Source organism: Dipodomys merriami, unplaced genomic scaffold (assembly GCF_024711535.1).
Source record: "Dipodomys merriami isolate MVZ:Mamm:240054 unplaced genomic scaffold, mDipMer1.0.p SCAF_35, whole genome shotgun sequence".
Lineage (NCBI taxonomy): Eukaryota > Metazoa > Chordata > Mammalia > Rodentia > Heteromyidae > Dipodomys > Dipodomys merriami.
Window position 1 is genome coordinate 13,526,848 of NW_027205048.1, and position 14,253 is coordinate 13,541,100.

At 43.5% G+C, this 14,253-nt stretch overlaps 1 protein-coding gene across 1 annotated transcript in view; it reads right to left on the bottom strand.

Moving 5' to 3' along the window:
• The window catches only part of Cpxm2 (carboxypeptidase X, M14 family member 2), a 107,183-nt gene that overhangs the window by 44,673 nt on the left and 48,257 nt on the right, over positions 1 to 14,253 (bottom strand). Inside the window, exons 5-6 of the mRNA XM_069988243.1 lie at positions 1,814 to 1,898; positions 810 to 960 (exon numbers count right to left, since the gene is read on the bottom strand). Of these exons, the coding sequence (XP_069844344.1) occupies positions 810 to 960; positions 1,814 to 1,898 (236 nt within the window). The remainder of the gene's footprint in view (positions 1 to 809; positions 961 to 1,813; positions 1,899 to 14,253) is intronic.

The window sequence follows — 14,253 nt, forward strand, 5'->3', positions numbered from 1 at the left end:
AGGCCAGACAAATGGAGAGAGGAAAGGCGGGTAAATACAGTCATTATAGCCAATTCACATATGAGAAAACAGAACCACATAACCTGTAGGGGTGGGTGGGGTTGGGAGAGATGGAGGAGAACAATGGAAGGGCGACATGGAAAGATGCCTTGTACTCATAAACTTAATTGTTGAATTAAAACACCTTTGTATAAATACTTAAAGAAAACAAAGATAAAAGTAATTAAAATAAAAATAAAAGTAATTAAAAATAAATAAACTTCTACCATCTCTAGCCTTACCTCCACTACTCATATAATGGAACCTGCCAAAAACAAAGAAATGTGCCCCCAAAGTATTGTGTGTGTGTGCGTGTGTGTGTGTGTGTGTGTGTGTGTGCACGCTGCACACATGCGTGCGAGCGTGTGTGGCTAAGAATTAAACCTAGGGCCTTTCATGTGCTTGCAAATGCTCTGCCACTAAGACATAGCCTCTCAAAACTTTATATAATGCTTTTGCTCGCTTCTTGTAAAAGTGTTGGATGAATTTTCAACCTTGAAATATACATTATCTTAAAATCACAATGAGGAAAACCACACTTGGCAAGAGGCCTTAGTATCCCTGATGTTCTGTGTATCTGCGTGGGATAGTGAGACAATTTTTATCTATTTTCTTTCTGTCCCAACTATGTTTATGAAATAAGCTACAGTAGACACGTACCTCCTCTTAACACAAGAGGATAATCGCTTAGTTCCTTTGGCTCTTTTTGCCTAGGCACCTGTCTCACATTGGCTTTCGACCCTTCCAGACATGCAGGGGGACAAACTCACCTGGCAAGGGGCAGCCAAGGATCTCCATCCTCAGACAGATGCTCCCATTATCAAACCAGGACTGGGGATTTATGCGGATGTAGCGGGCCACCATAGGGACGGGTAGCTCATTGAGCACCGGGATCTCCTTCTCGCTGTTGCCTTCAAATATCTATTTATGCTCAAGGGAAAAAGAAGAATCTTTTAGATCTTGATTACCTAAGGGTCAGAGAGTCAAGAATTCCCCATTCCTATTTTAGAATGTCTGATCTATGCTAGGCATTGAGGGGAAAGGGAAATGAATTGGGTCTGGATCTTTCCCTAGAGATCCCCAATTAGTGGGACCGGGGGAGCACTAATTTACTGTTTGGGAGGTTATCAGCTTCTGGGCAAAGGGATATCACAGAGCCGTGGTGATTCAGAAGAAGAGTACCAGGCAGAGTTTGGGGGAAGAGACCTCTGGCACTGAAGGACAACTATTTTGTTCTGTAGGAACAAGTGGGTTCTAAAGAAAGGGGCAGTGCTGGTTGAAGAAGGCCAGTAATGGGGCCCAAAGGCTGAAAATCAGGGGGCTTCCCTCTCCTGCAAGGAGAGGGATAAGAATGAGCAGAAAGTAGGAGGAGGAGCTGCACAGTATGAAAGATGCTGAGACCATGCTGGGAAAATGCACTTGGGAATCAACACAAGAGTAACAGGGCCAGGACTTGTAGACGGGAGCTAATCGTGGCATTAAAGATTAGAAGAAGCCAGGAAAGTCCTGAACAGCTGCCCTGTGTACCAACTTGTGGCCTGGGTTAGTGACAAGCGCTTTGATTAATGGCTGAATTTGACCTCAACCCAGATGTGGGCCACTTGGCACCAGGTCCGGGGGGGGGCATGTAGATAGGGGAACACTGTTTATCAGACTATGATAGTTGATTTGAGTTGTCACAGAATTGGCAAACTTCCAGGGGACAGCGCATAATTATCTCTCTGTACAAACCCCATACAGCCAAGGGCCTGGTTAGAAGGAAGAAGAGACTCACCATGTCTCCAGATCCATTCTTAACAGTGACCCAGGAATGGCTGTCATTGCTCACCATGACTTTATAGGATGTCACCCAGTCACTCCTAGAGGAAAGTAAAACAGCACCAAGAATTCAGACTTTCAAATGCTTGCTTCTCCTATACCAAGGTGTAGAAGCAGGAGAGCAGACATGTTCTGTCCAGTACCTGTTCCATGACACTTACCCTGTGTCAGGTAACTGACCTGCTTATACCACTGTCTACCCATCCATAAAATGGAAATCAGGAAATTTCCCATCTTAAAGAATTAATTTGAACCTGACTTATGTAACTGTCACCCCTCTGTACATCACCTTTATAGTAACATTCAAAAGAATTAATTTGAGCATTGCCTGGTTTAATGTCTTCTAACCATTTAGGACAATTCCCAACCCTGAGTAAGTATTCAATGTTGATTACACACATAAAGATACACAAAACACTTACATATTTGTTTGAATGAACAGTTATATCACACACAGTGGAAACTTAATGGAATCCTGCATGGAAAAATAGTATCAGTAAAGGCTGAAAATTGGTCTAGAAATTTCATTTGGGAGACTGACTTGGGAAAGCAACAAACCAGATGCAAATATAAAACAAAAATAACTGCTGAGTTTCTATAAGACCTGGGGGTTTTCTTTAGCTATCATGCCAGGCAGACAGTTCCTAACCCAGAAAGAATCAAGTGATGGCTGGACCCAAACCCAGAGTCCTCGTGCCACATTCTACTGCATAGCAATCACTGGAGATCCAGGCATTCTTCCTTGCCTGTAATCACAGTTCAACTACTCAGAAAGCTGAAATCTGAAGGCTCAAAGTTCAAGGTTGGCCAGGGAGAAAAGTCTGTAAGCCTCCAATTCCAAAATAATCAACAAAAAGATGAACTGGATGTGTGGCTCAAGTGGTAGAGTATCAGTGGAATGAGCTCAAGGCTCTAAGCTTAAAAATTGGTATCAGCAACAAAGAAGAAAAAGGAATCACTGGGCATAAAGCAGCTATCATCTGGCTTCCCAAAGTAGAGGTCAATCTGATGGTTTTGACAAAAACAACAGAAAACAACAAACAAAAATCTTCCATGTAGAAAACACATTTTTTTCCTCTCTGATTTAGTATTTTAATAGTATTAATTAGTAAGCAACATAGAAAAACCTTCCCCTGTGGCACCCCATCTCAATGTTTCAAATACTAGCACTAAATACTAATCTCTTAGTCTTTTAGAAAATACTGCCTACTAACATTTTTATAATCCTTTCCTCTACTGTGAAGTCCACTTGATTGCAGATCCCAGAGCAACTGGGAAAAGGGTCTGCGCTTCTAGTCTGAGTCAGGCAGCCTAGTGAATTTATTTAGGAGCAGCTGGTTCAATTTCTTTTCCCTCATCTTCACTATCACAAAGACACTTCCCAGGTGCTTGGCAACAGCCTCATCTCACATCTTTTCCTACCACCCTGCTTTGTTGGAATACCTGCTGGAAGCCACAATCCATCAACAACATGTCTCCCTATGAGAGTTTGGCACTTGAGCTAGGACTGCAGAATGAGACCAAGGCAGAGGAAAAGCCCCTTAACCACAGCTCACGCCATGCTTAGAAAAGCACCTCCCACCCCACCCCAGCAACAACCTGTTTCCATATGGCAATGGAGGAACGACGGCTCTGCCACCAATTTCTCAGCTGATGATGCCAGTGATCTGGCAAGACAGATGGCAGAAGGGCAGCCTATCGAGACGGGGTAGGGATACCCTCAGTCAGAAGAAATTTACTATGAAAAAACATATAGGAACTACCCTACCACTTTTGTTTGGATAGTAACTAGTTGATTTTATGTCTCTGAGCTTTCTTCTGAACTTCAGAATGGCATCCTACCTTTCTACCTATCTCAGTGACATATCCCCAAACCAACTGAGTCATTTCTGCTCCCAGGCACCCCCACATGGTAGTTTAGCTGAGTTCCTACCTCAGAAAAGGCAGCAACATCAACTCAAGCAGGTCCAAATCCTGGCATCATCCGTACCCTCCCTGATTCAGTCCATCACCAAGTTCTGTCAATTAGTCCCAATCTTTCCAAAGTATATCTAAGTCTCTCCACCTCTCCTGCTACAATAGGCTAGGACTATGGTAGTTGCCTCCAAATAGTCTCCTGGAATCTAATTTGTTCCCCCAAAGCCAGAGACTTGCTTTGCTAGTGGAGTAGTATCCTATCACCTCTTGGCTAGTTTGTTGCTGAATTCTAATGGCTTGTGGATTCCTTTTGCATCGTTTCACTGATGTGATTTGAGAACAATGACCACTCTGTTTCTTTATTTCCAATCATTAGGTCTTTTATTTCTTTTTCCTGCCTTATTAACCTGGCTATGATTTCTAGCTGCATACTGAAAGGTATCACAGTGATAAACATGCCATTCCTGTGATGAAAAGAAAGTCTTCACCACTGAATAAGATCACAAACACATTTTAAAACTACTGCTTTGGCATTTAGTAAATGTATAGTCATAATATGAGCAAAAGATCAAGTTCTAACCTTCTTAGCTCTAATCCTGCTTTGTTAGATGCTGACACTAGAAGCCTGACAAGCTATGTAACCTTCTGAAAAATAATAAGAATCTCTACCAGTATATCAGGTACTTAGAAATTGTTTTAGCTGAAAAGCACAGATTCCCTTCATGAGCACACAAATTAAGTAAAAGCAGCTAGCCATCCCTGCCTCTATTTGTACCTGTATCCCTTGACATAAACCATTCTCCACTGCAGTCACTTTACAACTATCAGAAGGCAGTAAGAAACCAACAGGAGAATGGATCACCTACTAGGTGTCAATGACTTATTGTAACTAGGCACTGCCTGATGAATCCTGAGACAAGGGACTGTCAGATCACCTCTGATCATCTCTGAACAAACCTGAACTGGGGCTTCTTAAAACTATGCACATCTTTGGATCCGTACCCTTAATTCTTTGCCTGTTTAAACTGATAGCGCTCATATCTTTATCCCAAAGATAGCTGAGAATGGGCTGAAGTGCTGCCTTCCCATGGCTGCCCATGCTATGCAATAAATCACCATTTGCTGCCCTTCACTGTGTCTCTTTATTAGGTGGTAGTCAAATGGTCAAACCAGATATGTTCTTTCTGGAGTTTGGGCCTTAGGTCTAAAACTCTGGTTTCTGCCATTGGTCAGAACATCATGGCCGAACAAGAGAAGGAAGAAACAGACAAGAGAAAGAAGATAATGAGGAACAGAGAAGGACCTGGGACAGCACATAATTCCCCAGGTCGCTTACATCCTCGGCCTCCTAAAGTTCCCACTGTCTCCCAAAATAATACTACCAGCAGGGGACTCAGTCTTCAACACATGATCAGCTATGTCTTGTAGCATCAATGAGATCCTTTGTCATAGAGGAGACCATCTCTAGTGTAGGCTCACACACTTGGACATAGGAAAGAAGAGTGAGACAAGGGCATGGAGTTGTTAAACCACCTGCTGGACCATGGAAAGCAATCAGCACCTATTACAGGACAGATACTCAAATGCAAATGGCTAGTTGGACCAGTTGGATGGCACAGTTAAATTCCCCTCAGAAGCTTGAGGAGATTTGTGGATTAGGAATCAGAGATTGCTGTCACTGTAAAGAGGGTAATGGAGGAGAGTGAATAGAATCAGGGAAGCCTGGTTCCCAAGGCCCTCCACACCTTTCACTGCGCTTCCTGGAAAATCTGATGTGGTCTGAAGACAAAGCAGCAATGGCTGCCACTGCAAGATGAGATGAGGTCACATGGACATCAAGTATCCTTCATCTCTAGCGCTCAGGATCACAGGGGAAGGAAAATGAAAGCTGTGCTCTTGTAAGTTCTTATATACATTATTTTCTTTCCATGAATGAGCAACTATGTCTCTGCTTTGTAATAATAATACAAGTGGCATTTCAGTTTACAAAATGTTTCCACCCGCACACCTTTCTTCATCTAGGAGCAAAGCAAGTTCATCATTAAGGATCAAACACAGTAGATGCATTTAGATGGGATAAAATGTGATTCTTTCCTCTTTTAACCATCCTGAAAGGAATTACAGCACTGATCTAAGGATCACTGGACTTTTGTTATTGCTTATGAGTAGGACTTCCTTGACTGGAAATTACAGGCCTATTTTACAATGCACTAAGCATTTTGGAAAGCCTAAGATGGAGAAGAAACATGGGGCTTCAACTCATCCATAAGCACTAAACTGTAACATCTATGTGTGGATCATGGTGATGTAAGGCACATGTTATAAGACATTCCAAGTGATATAGAAGTCTACTTTTTTTATTGTGAAAATAGAGTATAGAGGGGTTACAATTACATGGGCAAGATAATGAGTACATTTCTTATCAAGCATTGTTGCCTCCTCCTTTGTTTCCCCTTCCCATCCTTTCCCATCTTCCATCCCTTCACCCCCCCACCCCAGCCAAGGTTGTAAAGTTCAGTTTTCAACATAACAACTTGTACATCTTATTGTTGCAATGGGTCCACCTATATCCCTATCGTTTATGATTTGTTTTTTCCCTTCCCCTCCACAGATTATACTGACATCAAATACAGTGAAAGCAGGGGTTATACGGTGGGGGAGGGACATACAAAGCAACAAAGAAATCATCTTATAAATATGTTAGAAACAATTACATGAAAGAAAAAACATTTGAATACTTATCTTGGGGTTCATTTCACCTAACATCAACTTATCTGACCTTTTCTGCTTGTCTCAGACATATGCTAGATATTGCAAATAAGGGAAACCATGGGACCTGTTTCTTTGGGCCTGGCTTACGGAAGTCTACTTCTTGCTCAGAGCAGCCCATGACTCCAGACTGGAAACCTCATGCCATGGCCAACACAAACACGGACACAGGTGCACATATATCTTATAGGCCCTGGGTTACCATGTGAAACAAGAGACCAGCACATTTTTCCCTGCATCTGCTCAACAGTGCATGAAGAACTTTGAAAGCTGTATGAGTTTCCCATTGCTGCTGTAACAACTAGGCACAAACACAGCAGCTTAAAGCCACACCGATTTATTAGCTTGCAGTTTTACAGGACAGAAGTCTGACACAGCTCTCTGGAACAAAGTCAAGGAGGCAGCAGGTAGGTTCTTTCTGTTTGCTTGCTTCCTCAGCTGGAAGAGGCCACCCCCGTTCCTGGACTGGTGGCCACCTTTCTCCTCCTCACAGCCAGCAACACAAAGACTCTGTTCATTCCTCATAGTTACTGCTCCCTCTGCCCACACGTCTTATGACAGGACCCTGAAGCTTGATCCAGGATGCCCATTCCATCTAAGATCCTGGCTTCATTACAACCACCGAGGCCCTTCAGCTATGTAAGGTGACACAAATAAGACTGGGAAACAGGATGGGAGTGTCTTGTGGAAGGACATTTGCACTATGTGAAGCTCACTCCAACTCTGGCTTCTCTCTTGAACTTTCTAGAACCTTCTCTCTCCTGACTCAAGCCAAGGTATTCAGACCTATCTTGCCAGCCCAATCACAACAGGATAAAACAATGGTTTCCTGATTTAAGTCAATAAATGGGAAGCTTAGCTCTTAGCCAGAAAACCACAGTGTGAGAAAACTAGGTCACCCCACCTACCTCCCCCATCAGGCTCTCTCTTAAAGAGAGCCCAAATAAACATCAAGAAAATTCCTTTCCACCTGACAAATCAGTGCTTGACTTCATGATCCACTTACTGTCAATGAGCAAGCATTCCCTGATAGTTCTCAAAACACCTGGATCCTTCTATACCACATTGGAAGCCATATTTCTGGAAGAGGCACATTCTGTTGCCCAGAGTTAGCCCAACTGGCAAGAGACAGCCGGGCACAGTGTCAGACACCACCAGAAACTCCTGAACCTCTCCTAGCTCCAGCCCAGGACACAGTATGTTTTTCTGAGCATTCCACCGTCCACATGAGTCTATTCCCACAGCTGCAGGCAGGCAGGGTCGGTTTCCCCTGCACGTCAGCCAGGCCGAGGCAGACGCTGCCAGACATATTTGACTGGGATGACACCACATCTGGAGATTCATGGAAGGTGATGGTACTTGTCCAAGGGATGGGCACTTCCTCTCAAGGGACATCTGGCAACATTGGTCCTGTTGGTAGAGACCAGGAGGGGTACTCTATACTTAGAGAGGGCACCACATGAGGAGAGGCCAATAATGGTACTAACATTCTACAACATATAGGGAAAGCACCCCTAGCAAAGAAATGCTTCTCTCTCCAACAACAAATGCCTTAATGCCAATGCTGAGAAATCCAATTCTAAACCGTTCACATAACAAGATGGTAATCTGCCACTCGGGTTGCTCAAAACTATTTTAAGGAAAGAGTAGATGTCATTGGCAATTTATCAGCCAGGAAGCTTACGCCAGCCTTGTCAGGGGCCATGACATTTTGAATACCAGAATGGATATCAGACCATACAGGCTTCCTCACCATGGTCCTGATGATGATTCACCCGAATGAACAAGAAGAACTCAAACAAGATATTTGACTGGCACAGAAGCTCAAAGCAAAGCAGCTGTAGAGAATTTTTCTTTTGGGGGACAGTACCTCAGCTACCACTTGAGCCACACTCCCATCTCCTTTTTTTTTAATTTTGTTTTTGAAATCTGGTGTCACGAACTTTTGCCCAGACTGGCTTTAATCTTCAAAAGGAAAAAACACCCTCCTGCCTCTGCCTCTTCAGTAGCTAGATTACAGGAGTGCACTGCCCTGCCCTACAGCAAGCTTTTCTCTACAGATAGTATGAGCTGCAGCTCAGACTGCTCACACTATTGCACAAGAGACATCTGTTGACATATGACCAAACACTTGCCAATACCAGGCAGAAGAAGTGAGCCAGGAACTAGGGAAAACCAGGCGTGGGACCTGATCTAGTAAGGAGGGCAGAGAGTGCATCATTATGTATATAATAACTGAGCTTCCACTGTGATATTGTTCAAAGGTGAAATAGAAGGCTTGTAAAGGGAGTGGAGCTGATTCGGCAGTCTAAAGAGACCATATAGAAGCTGAGTATGAAAGATAAGTGAGAAAGAATGAGGTGAGCCTTCATTAGCATTTCATTTTAAGCCAGAAGGAACAATATTAATAGAAGGGATTTGATATGCAAATAATAATACTTCTAAAAATATAAGCAGGAGAAAATGGAGTTGACATTAATAAAAATGATGATGATAATAAGAATAGTGTTAAATAGAATTTCCTAGAACTGAAAAATAGGACTTTCTATATTCTGGGGTTGTATCAAGTACAAGCCACAATGAGAAACAATGTGTGCAGATTTTTGCACAGAGCAGAAAATACCCTGAGGATACTATAAATGGGGGAGGTATTTCAATGGTCTGAGAATTATATATCCACAGAGATACTAGAAATACTTCTGGGAAAATTGTTTCCAACCTGCCAATCAAGCAAGAGCAACAAAACGCATATTCCTAGCAAGGCACTGTGGCTCACACCTGTGATCATAGTTAGTCCAGGAGGCTAAGATCTGAGAGGCACAATTCAAAGACAGACCTAGCAGATAAATTTGAGAGATACCTATCTCTAATTAACCAGCAAAAGCCAAAACTGGAGGCAGGGCCCAAGTGATAGAGCACCAGTCTATCAGAACATCTTGGGAGTGAATTAAGGAGAGGAAACAAGAAAACCATTGAAAAGAAGGGACTGATAGCTTTCATCACTAGTAAGGGCAAAAACACTGCCCAGGAAAGGAAATGAACGTATAGTACTACCAGGTGACCTGAGCTCTAATTAACAGTGTGATAGTGATCATGATGCAAATGTTGAAATCGATTTTGATGAAAAATGATTTAAACTGAAAGCACTCATCTCCTCCCCACCCCCATCCTGAGAGCCACATCTCAAAACTGTCCTTGCTGCCACCTGCACCGGATCATCCCCCCTGAACAAACGCACCCTGCGGTCTTGGAAGAGAGCCTGAGACCAAGGCCACGTCTGGCGCTGAGGCCCCTAGTGGACACAGATGCTGTTGACGCCTTGAAACTCCTCAGTCAAAATCAGATCGCTCTCCACCCCACCTCCACCTCACTCTGCTTCCATCTGCCCATCTGACTTGCTTTTTAGGCCTAAGATTTAAAGGACCCTAGCGTTAGGGGGCATGCCATTTCCTTTTCAGCCAGGCTGTATTTCCCAGGCTTTCCTCCCAAATAAAACCTGTTGGTTTTTTGAGTTCCTACTTTTCTACTCTTTTTCTTTTCTTATAAAGTTCCTAAAAACTCCTAAAGAGGGTTGGAAGAAGAGAAACAGAAAAAGAGACAGAGTAACAAAGAAAGAGAATGGATTTAAATTCTCACCTTTAACAGTAGTTAAAAGTCAGTAGACAATAACTCATTTAATAGAAAAAAGAAAGAGTACTGAGAACATTTTATTCAGAAACAGAGATTAAGAATAATGAAATTGGCTGGGCACTGGTGGCTCATGCTTATAATCCTAGCTACTCCACAGGCTAAAATCTGAAGATTATGGTTTGAAGCCAAACCAGGCAAACAAGTTTGCTAGACTCATATCTCCAATTAACTGCCAAAAAGCTAGATGTGGAGCTGTGGTTCAAGTGGTAGAGTACTAGCCTTGAGGAAAATTAACAGAAACAAACAGAACCTCAGGGACAGTGCCCAGGTCCTGAATTCAAGACCCAAGATTAGCACAGAAAAAGGAGGGGGAGGAAGAAGAGGAGGAGGAGGAGGAGCAGGAGGAAGAGGAGGAAGAGGAGGAAGAGGAGGAAGAGGAGGAGGAGGAGGAGGAGGAGGAGGAGGAGGAGGAGGAGGAGGAGGGGGAGGAGGAAAGGAGGAAGAGGGAGAGAGAGGAGGAGGGAAGAAAAGGACACCGGGTATGGTGTAACCTATCTGTAATCCCAGCTACTTGGTAGTCAGAGACAGGAAAGACTTGGTTTCTAAGCCAGCGTGGGCAAATGTTAGAAAGCTGGGTCTGGTAGGCCTGCAATCTCAGATACTCAGGAGGCTGAGATAGAAGAATCATGGTCTTAGGCTGGTTCAGGCAAAAGTATCAGACCTTATCAGAGCAATAAACGAAAAGTTAAAGGACTAGGGAAGCCCTAAGTTTAAGTCCCCAAAACAAACTAAAAGCTAAATAAAATAAGAGCTAAAGTTTTACCCAGGAGGCAGGAAAGAGGACTAGGGTGTATGAGACAAAGGCTACTAACTTTTTGGATATGTATCTGCCAGTAATGGGGCAACTCAAGCCTCATACTATTTGGCTTTTTACTCAAGGCTGATACTCTACTGCAAAAGCCATACCTTAACTTCCACTTTTTGCTGGTTAAACTGGAGATAAAAGTCTCTTGCTCTTTTCTGACCCAGCTGGCTATAAACCTCGATCTTCAGATCTCAGCCTCCTGGGTATCGAGGATTACAGGTGTGAGCCAACAGCTATTTTTAATGACCAGTATTTTGTTTTTACTGTTTTTAGTGACCAGTACTTTCACATGGCTTTTTAAACTGTAAAATAAGTTGTTAACTAAAAAATAAACCAATATACTTCTCTATCATCTCTGCTTCCTGCCTCTAGCAGTGTTTCAATTTTTCCACTCATTTCAAGGTCATTCTCTTGTAACACATGCAAAAATTGAGGCCAATGTGTTATCTCCGTTATAAATTCAAAGCAGTAATATAAAACAAAATTCCGTTTTTGTCTTTAAGTTCAGGTTTTACTACAACACCCGGAGAGAGGTCAGTGGAATCTTAGAAAAGCACTTGGCTTTTGGCTCCATTGCCTTGTATTCCAAAAGCCAGTGGACTTCTCTGCTGGCCGCATGAATGTTATTTTTTAGATGGACTTGAAAGCAAAGATGGAGATCAGAAGGTTCTTTGCAAAGAAGAAAAATAATGACTTCTGTGAAATTTAGCAAAAATTTTAACTTCTGAAAATGCTTAGGAAAACCATGGGTTCAACCACCCCTTCACTCTTGGCTTGAAGCTAGCCTCATCTTGGAAATCTCCACTGGAAAGAGAGATCTTGGCAGGAAACAAGGTCTCTGCTGGGTATCCAAGATGGCAGCCAGTGAACAAAAGCAACACAAGGAAGCTGTTTTGTCCTCAATGCTCTGCAGTCTGAGATGAACAGATCTCCCATGTAGGACAACATTGGGTCCAGATGTAGGGCAGAGGGCCTTCAAGACTGGCAGAGCAAGGCTCAAAGATGAGCTCTATCTATCCTGGCCATGCCACTTCTGGCGGCTGCAACTATGTACCAAGAAGTTGATAGCAGTAACTCAATATCTGCTAATAATCTTTGTCCTGACTAGTGTGCACTGAAACTTGGCCTCTTTAAACCTAGATTAGCTCAACTTACTGCCATTGGCCAGTATCAGGAGGCAGAGCACAAAAAATGGAATCTTGCTTTCGTACTTATTTTTATTTTTGAGGGTGGTACTAGGGCTTGAACTCAAGGCCTTGTACTTGCTAGGTAGGCACTTTACCACCTGAGCCATGTCCTCAGTACTTTTTGCTTTCATTCTTTTTCTTTTCTTTTCTTTTCTTTTTTTTTTTTGTGAGTCTTGAACTCTGGGCCTGGGTGCTGTCCCTCAGCTCTTCAGCTCAAGGATAGCACTCTACCACTTGAGCCACAGCGCCACTTCCAGTTTTCTGGTGGTTAATTGGAGATAAGTCTCACAGACTTTCTTGCCCAGGCTGGCCTTGAAGCGTGATCCTCAGATCTCAGCCTCCTGAGTAGCTTGGATTACAGGCGTGAGCCACCAGCACCCAGCTGCTTTCATTATTTTTCAAGTAAGATTTTACATTTTTGCCCAGGCTGCTCTAGACTATGATCCTTCTAGTTATGTTTCCCATGAAGCTAGATGACAGGGATGGTACACCAGACTCGGCTTTATTGAGTCTCTTGGGCTTTTTGCCTGGGCTGGCCTTGAACTCTGATCTTCCTCATCTCAGCCTCCTGGGTAGCTGAGGCACGAGCCACCACACTAAGCTTAATCCTGATTCTTTGAAAGCACAGTTTGAAAGTCTCCTTTTTTTCAAATCAAAATTATCTGACATGGTTTGGATTTTATTCACTGAGATAACTAGGTATTTTTAGAAGGAAAATGAGCTGCAGGCTCAGTGAGGACAGTGGTTGCCTAGCACAAATAAGACCCTAGGTTTGGTGCTCAGAAAGGAGAAATCTTTCATTTTCCAGACCTAACCTGTACTTTCACAATTTGGAATGGACTGCACAATATGGCAGATCCACTGTCTGGATTTCATGTGGTCCTTAACACTGTCTGGAAACCCTGAGCATGTATACACTTATCAGAGGAAAGAGAGCAGCCAGAGAGAAATGCTGGAGTAAAGTCATTGGCACCTTAATGTGGCCACCACTAAATTTCAGCAGCCTAAGAGAAAGACACAACATCTCAGCAAACCCGGAGGAAGGCAGCCTAGTGCACAACACCTGGTCTCGTGATGCTCTATGTTTTGCCATGTGCTCTTGTTGAACTTTTTACTGCACAGCTATTTATCATCTTTGTGTAAAAGAAGCCAACACAAGACAGTAAACAGGAGCCTTGCCTGTGCCTCTGGCCTCACAGTATGTCCCTGAACTTTGTGGCTGCTCCCCACCCCCGTTTCCAATCATGATGCTCATCTGTCCCCACTCCCACGGCAGAAAGCAGCCCCGACCTTCAGAGCCACCTTCACCTTCCCTTGGAAGCAGAGACCCTGTTTTCACCAGGGTCATTGTCAGGTTTTGTAGATCCAGTTCTGCATGGCTGCCTGCCTTTGGAGAGGACTGCCCAGATATACTCCCTCACAGGAGGCAGGGGCAGCACTGTGGCGGGGGGGAGGGGGGGTTGTCACACTGGTGTTGTCAGCGTGGAGCCACTGCAGGGGTCGCTTCCCTGCATAGCCTTGTTCCACTCCTCAGCAGCATCTGCTCGGAGATGACCACTTTCCCCGACCACCTTCCCAAAATTCCAGGAATGACCAGGATGCAAACAGTGCTGGATGGGGTGCTAAGTGCTCTTCTTGTTTATCCATCTAACCAGTACTCTGTGCTAAGTCCTGCTATCATTCCCACATTGCAGATATGGAACCAGTGTATGAGGAATCAAAGAACTTGTTCTGCATCCATGGAAGGTGTCCTAGACTGCGATCCTCCTTTTATACTTGCCACCATCATGGGGGTGCAGGTTCCCACCACCACGCCCAGCTCCTTCTCTTGTGATGAGGTCTTGTGAATTTCTAAATTTATTTATGCCTAGTTAGTCCTGGAACTGCAGTCCTCCTAATCTCAGCCTTTTGGAATGACAGGCAGGTATTTGTACTAGACTAGCTTGTCACCTCTAAACACTAATATAAACATCCTAAATTTAAGGTAGCAAATATTTGCTCAAAAAAATGATGAACTACTTAAATATA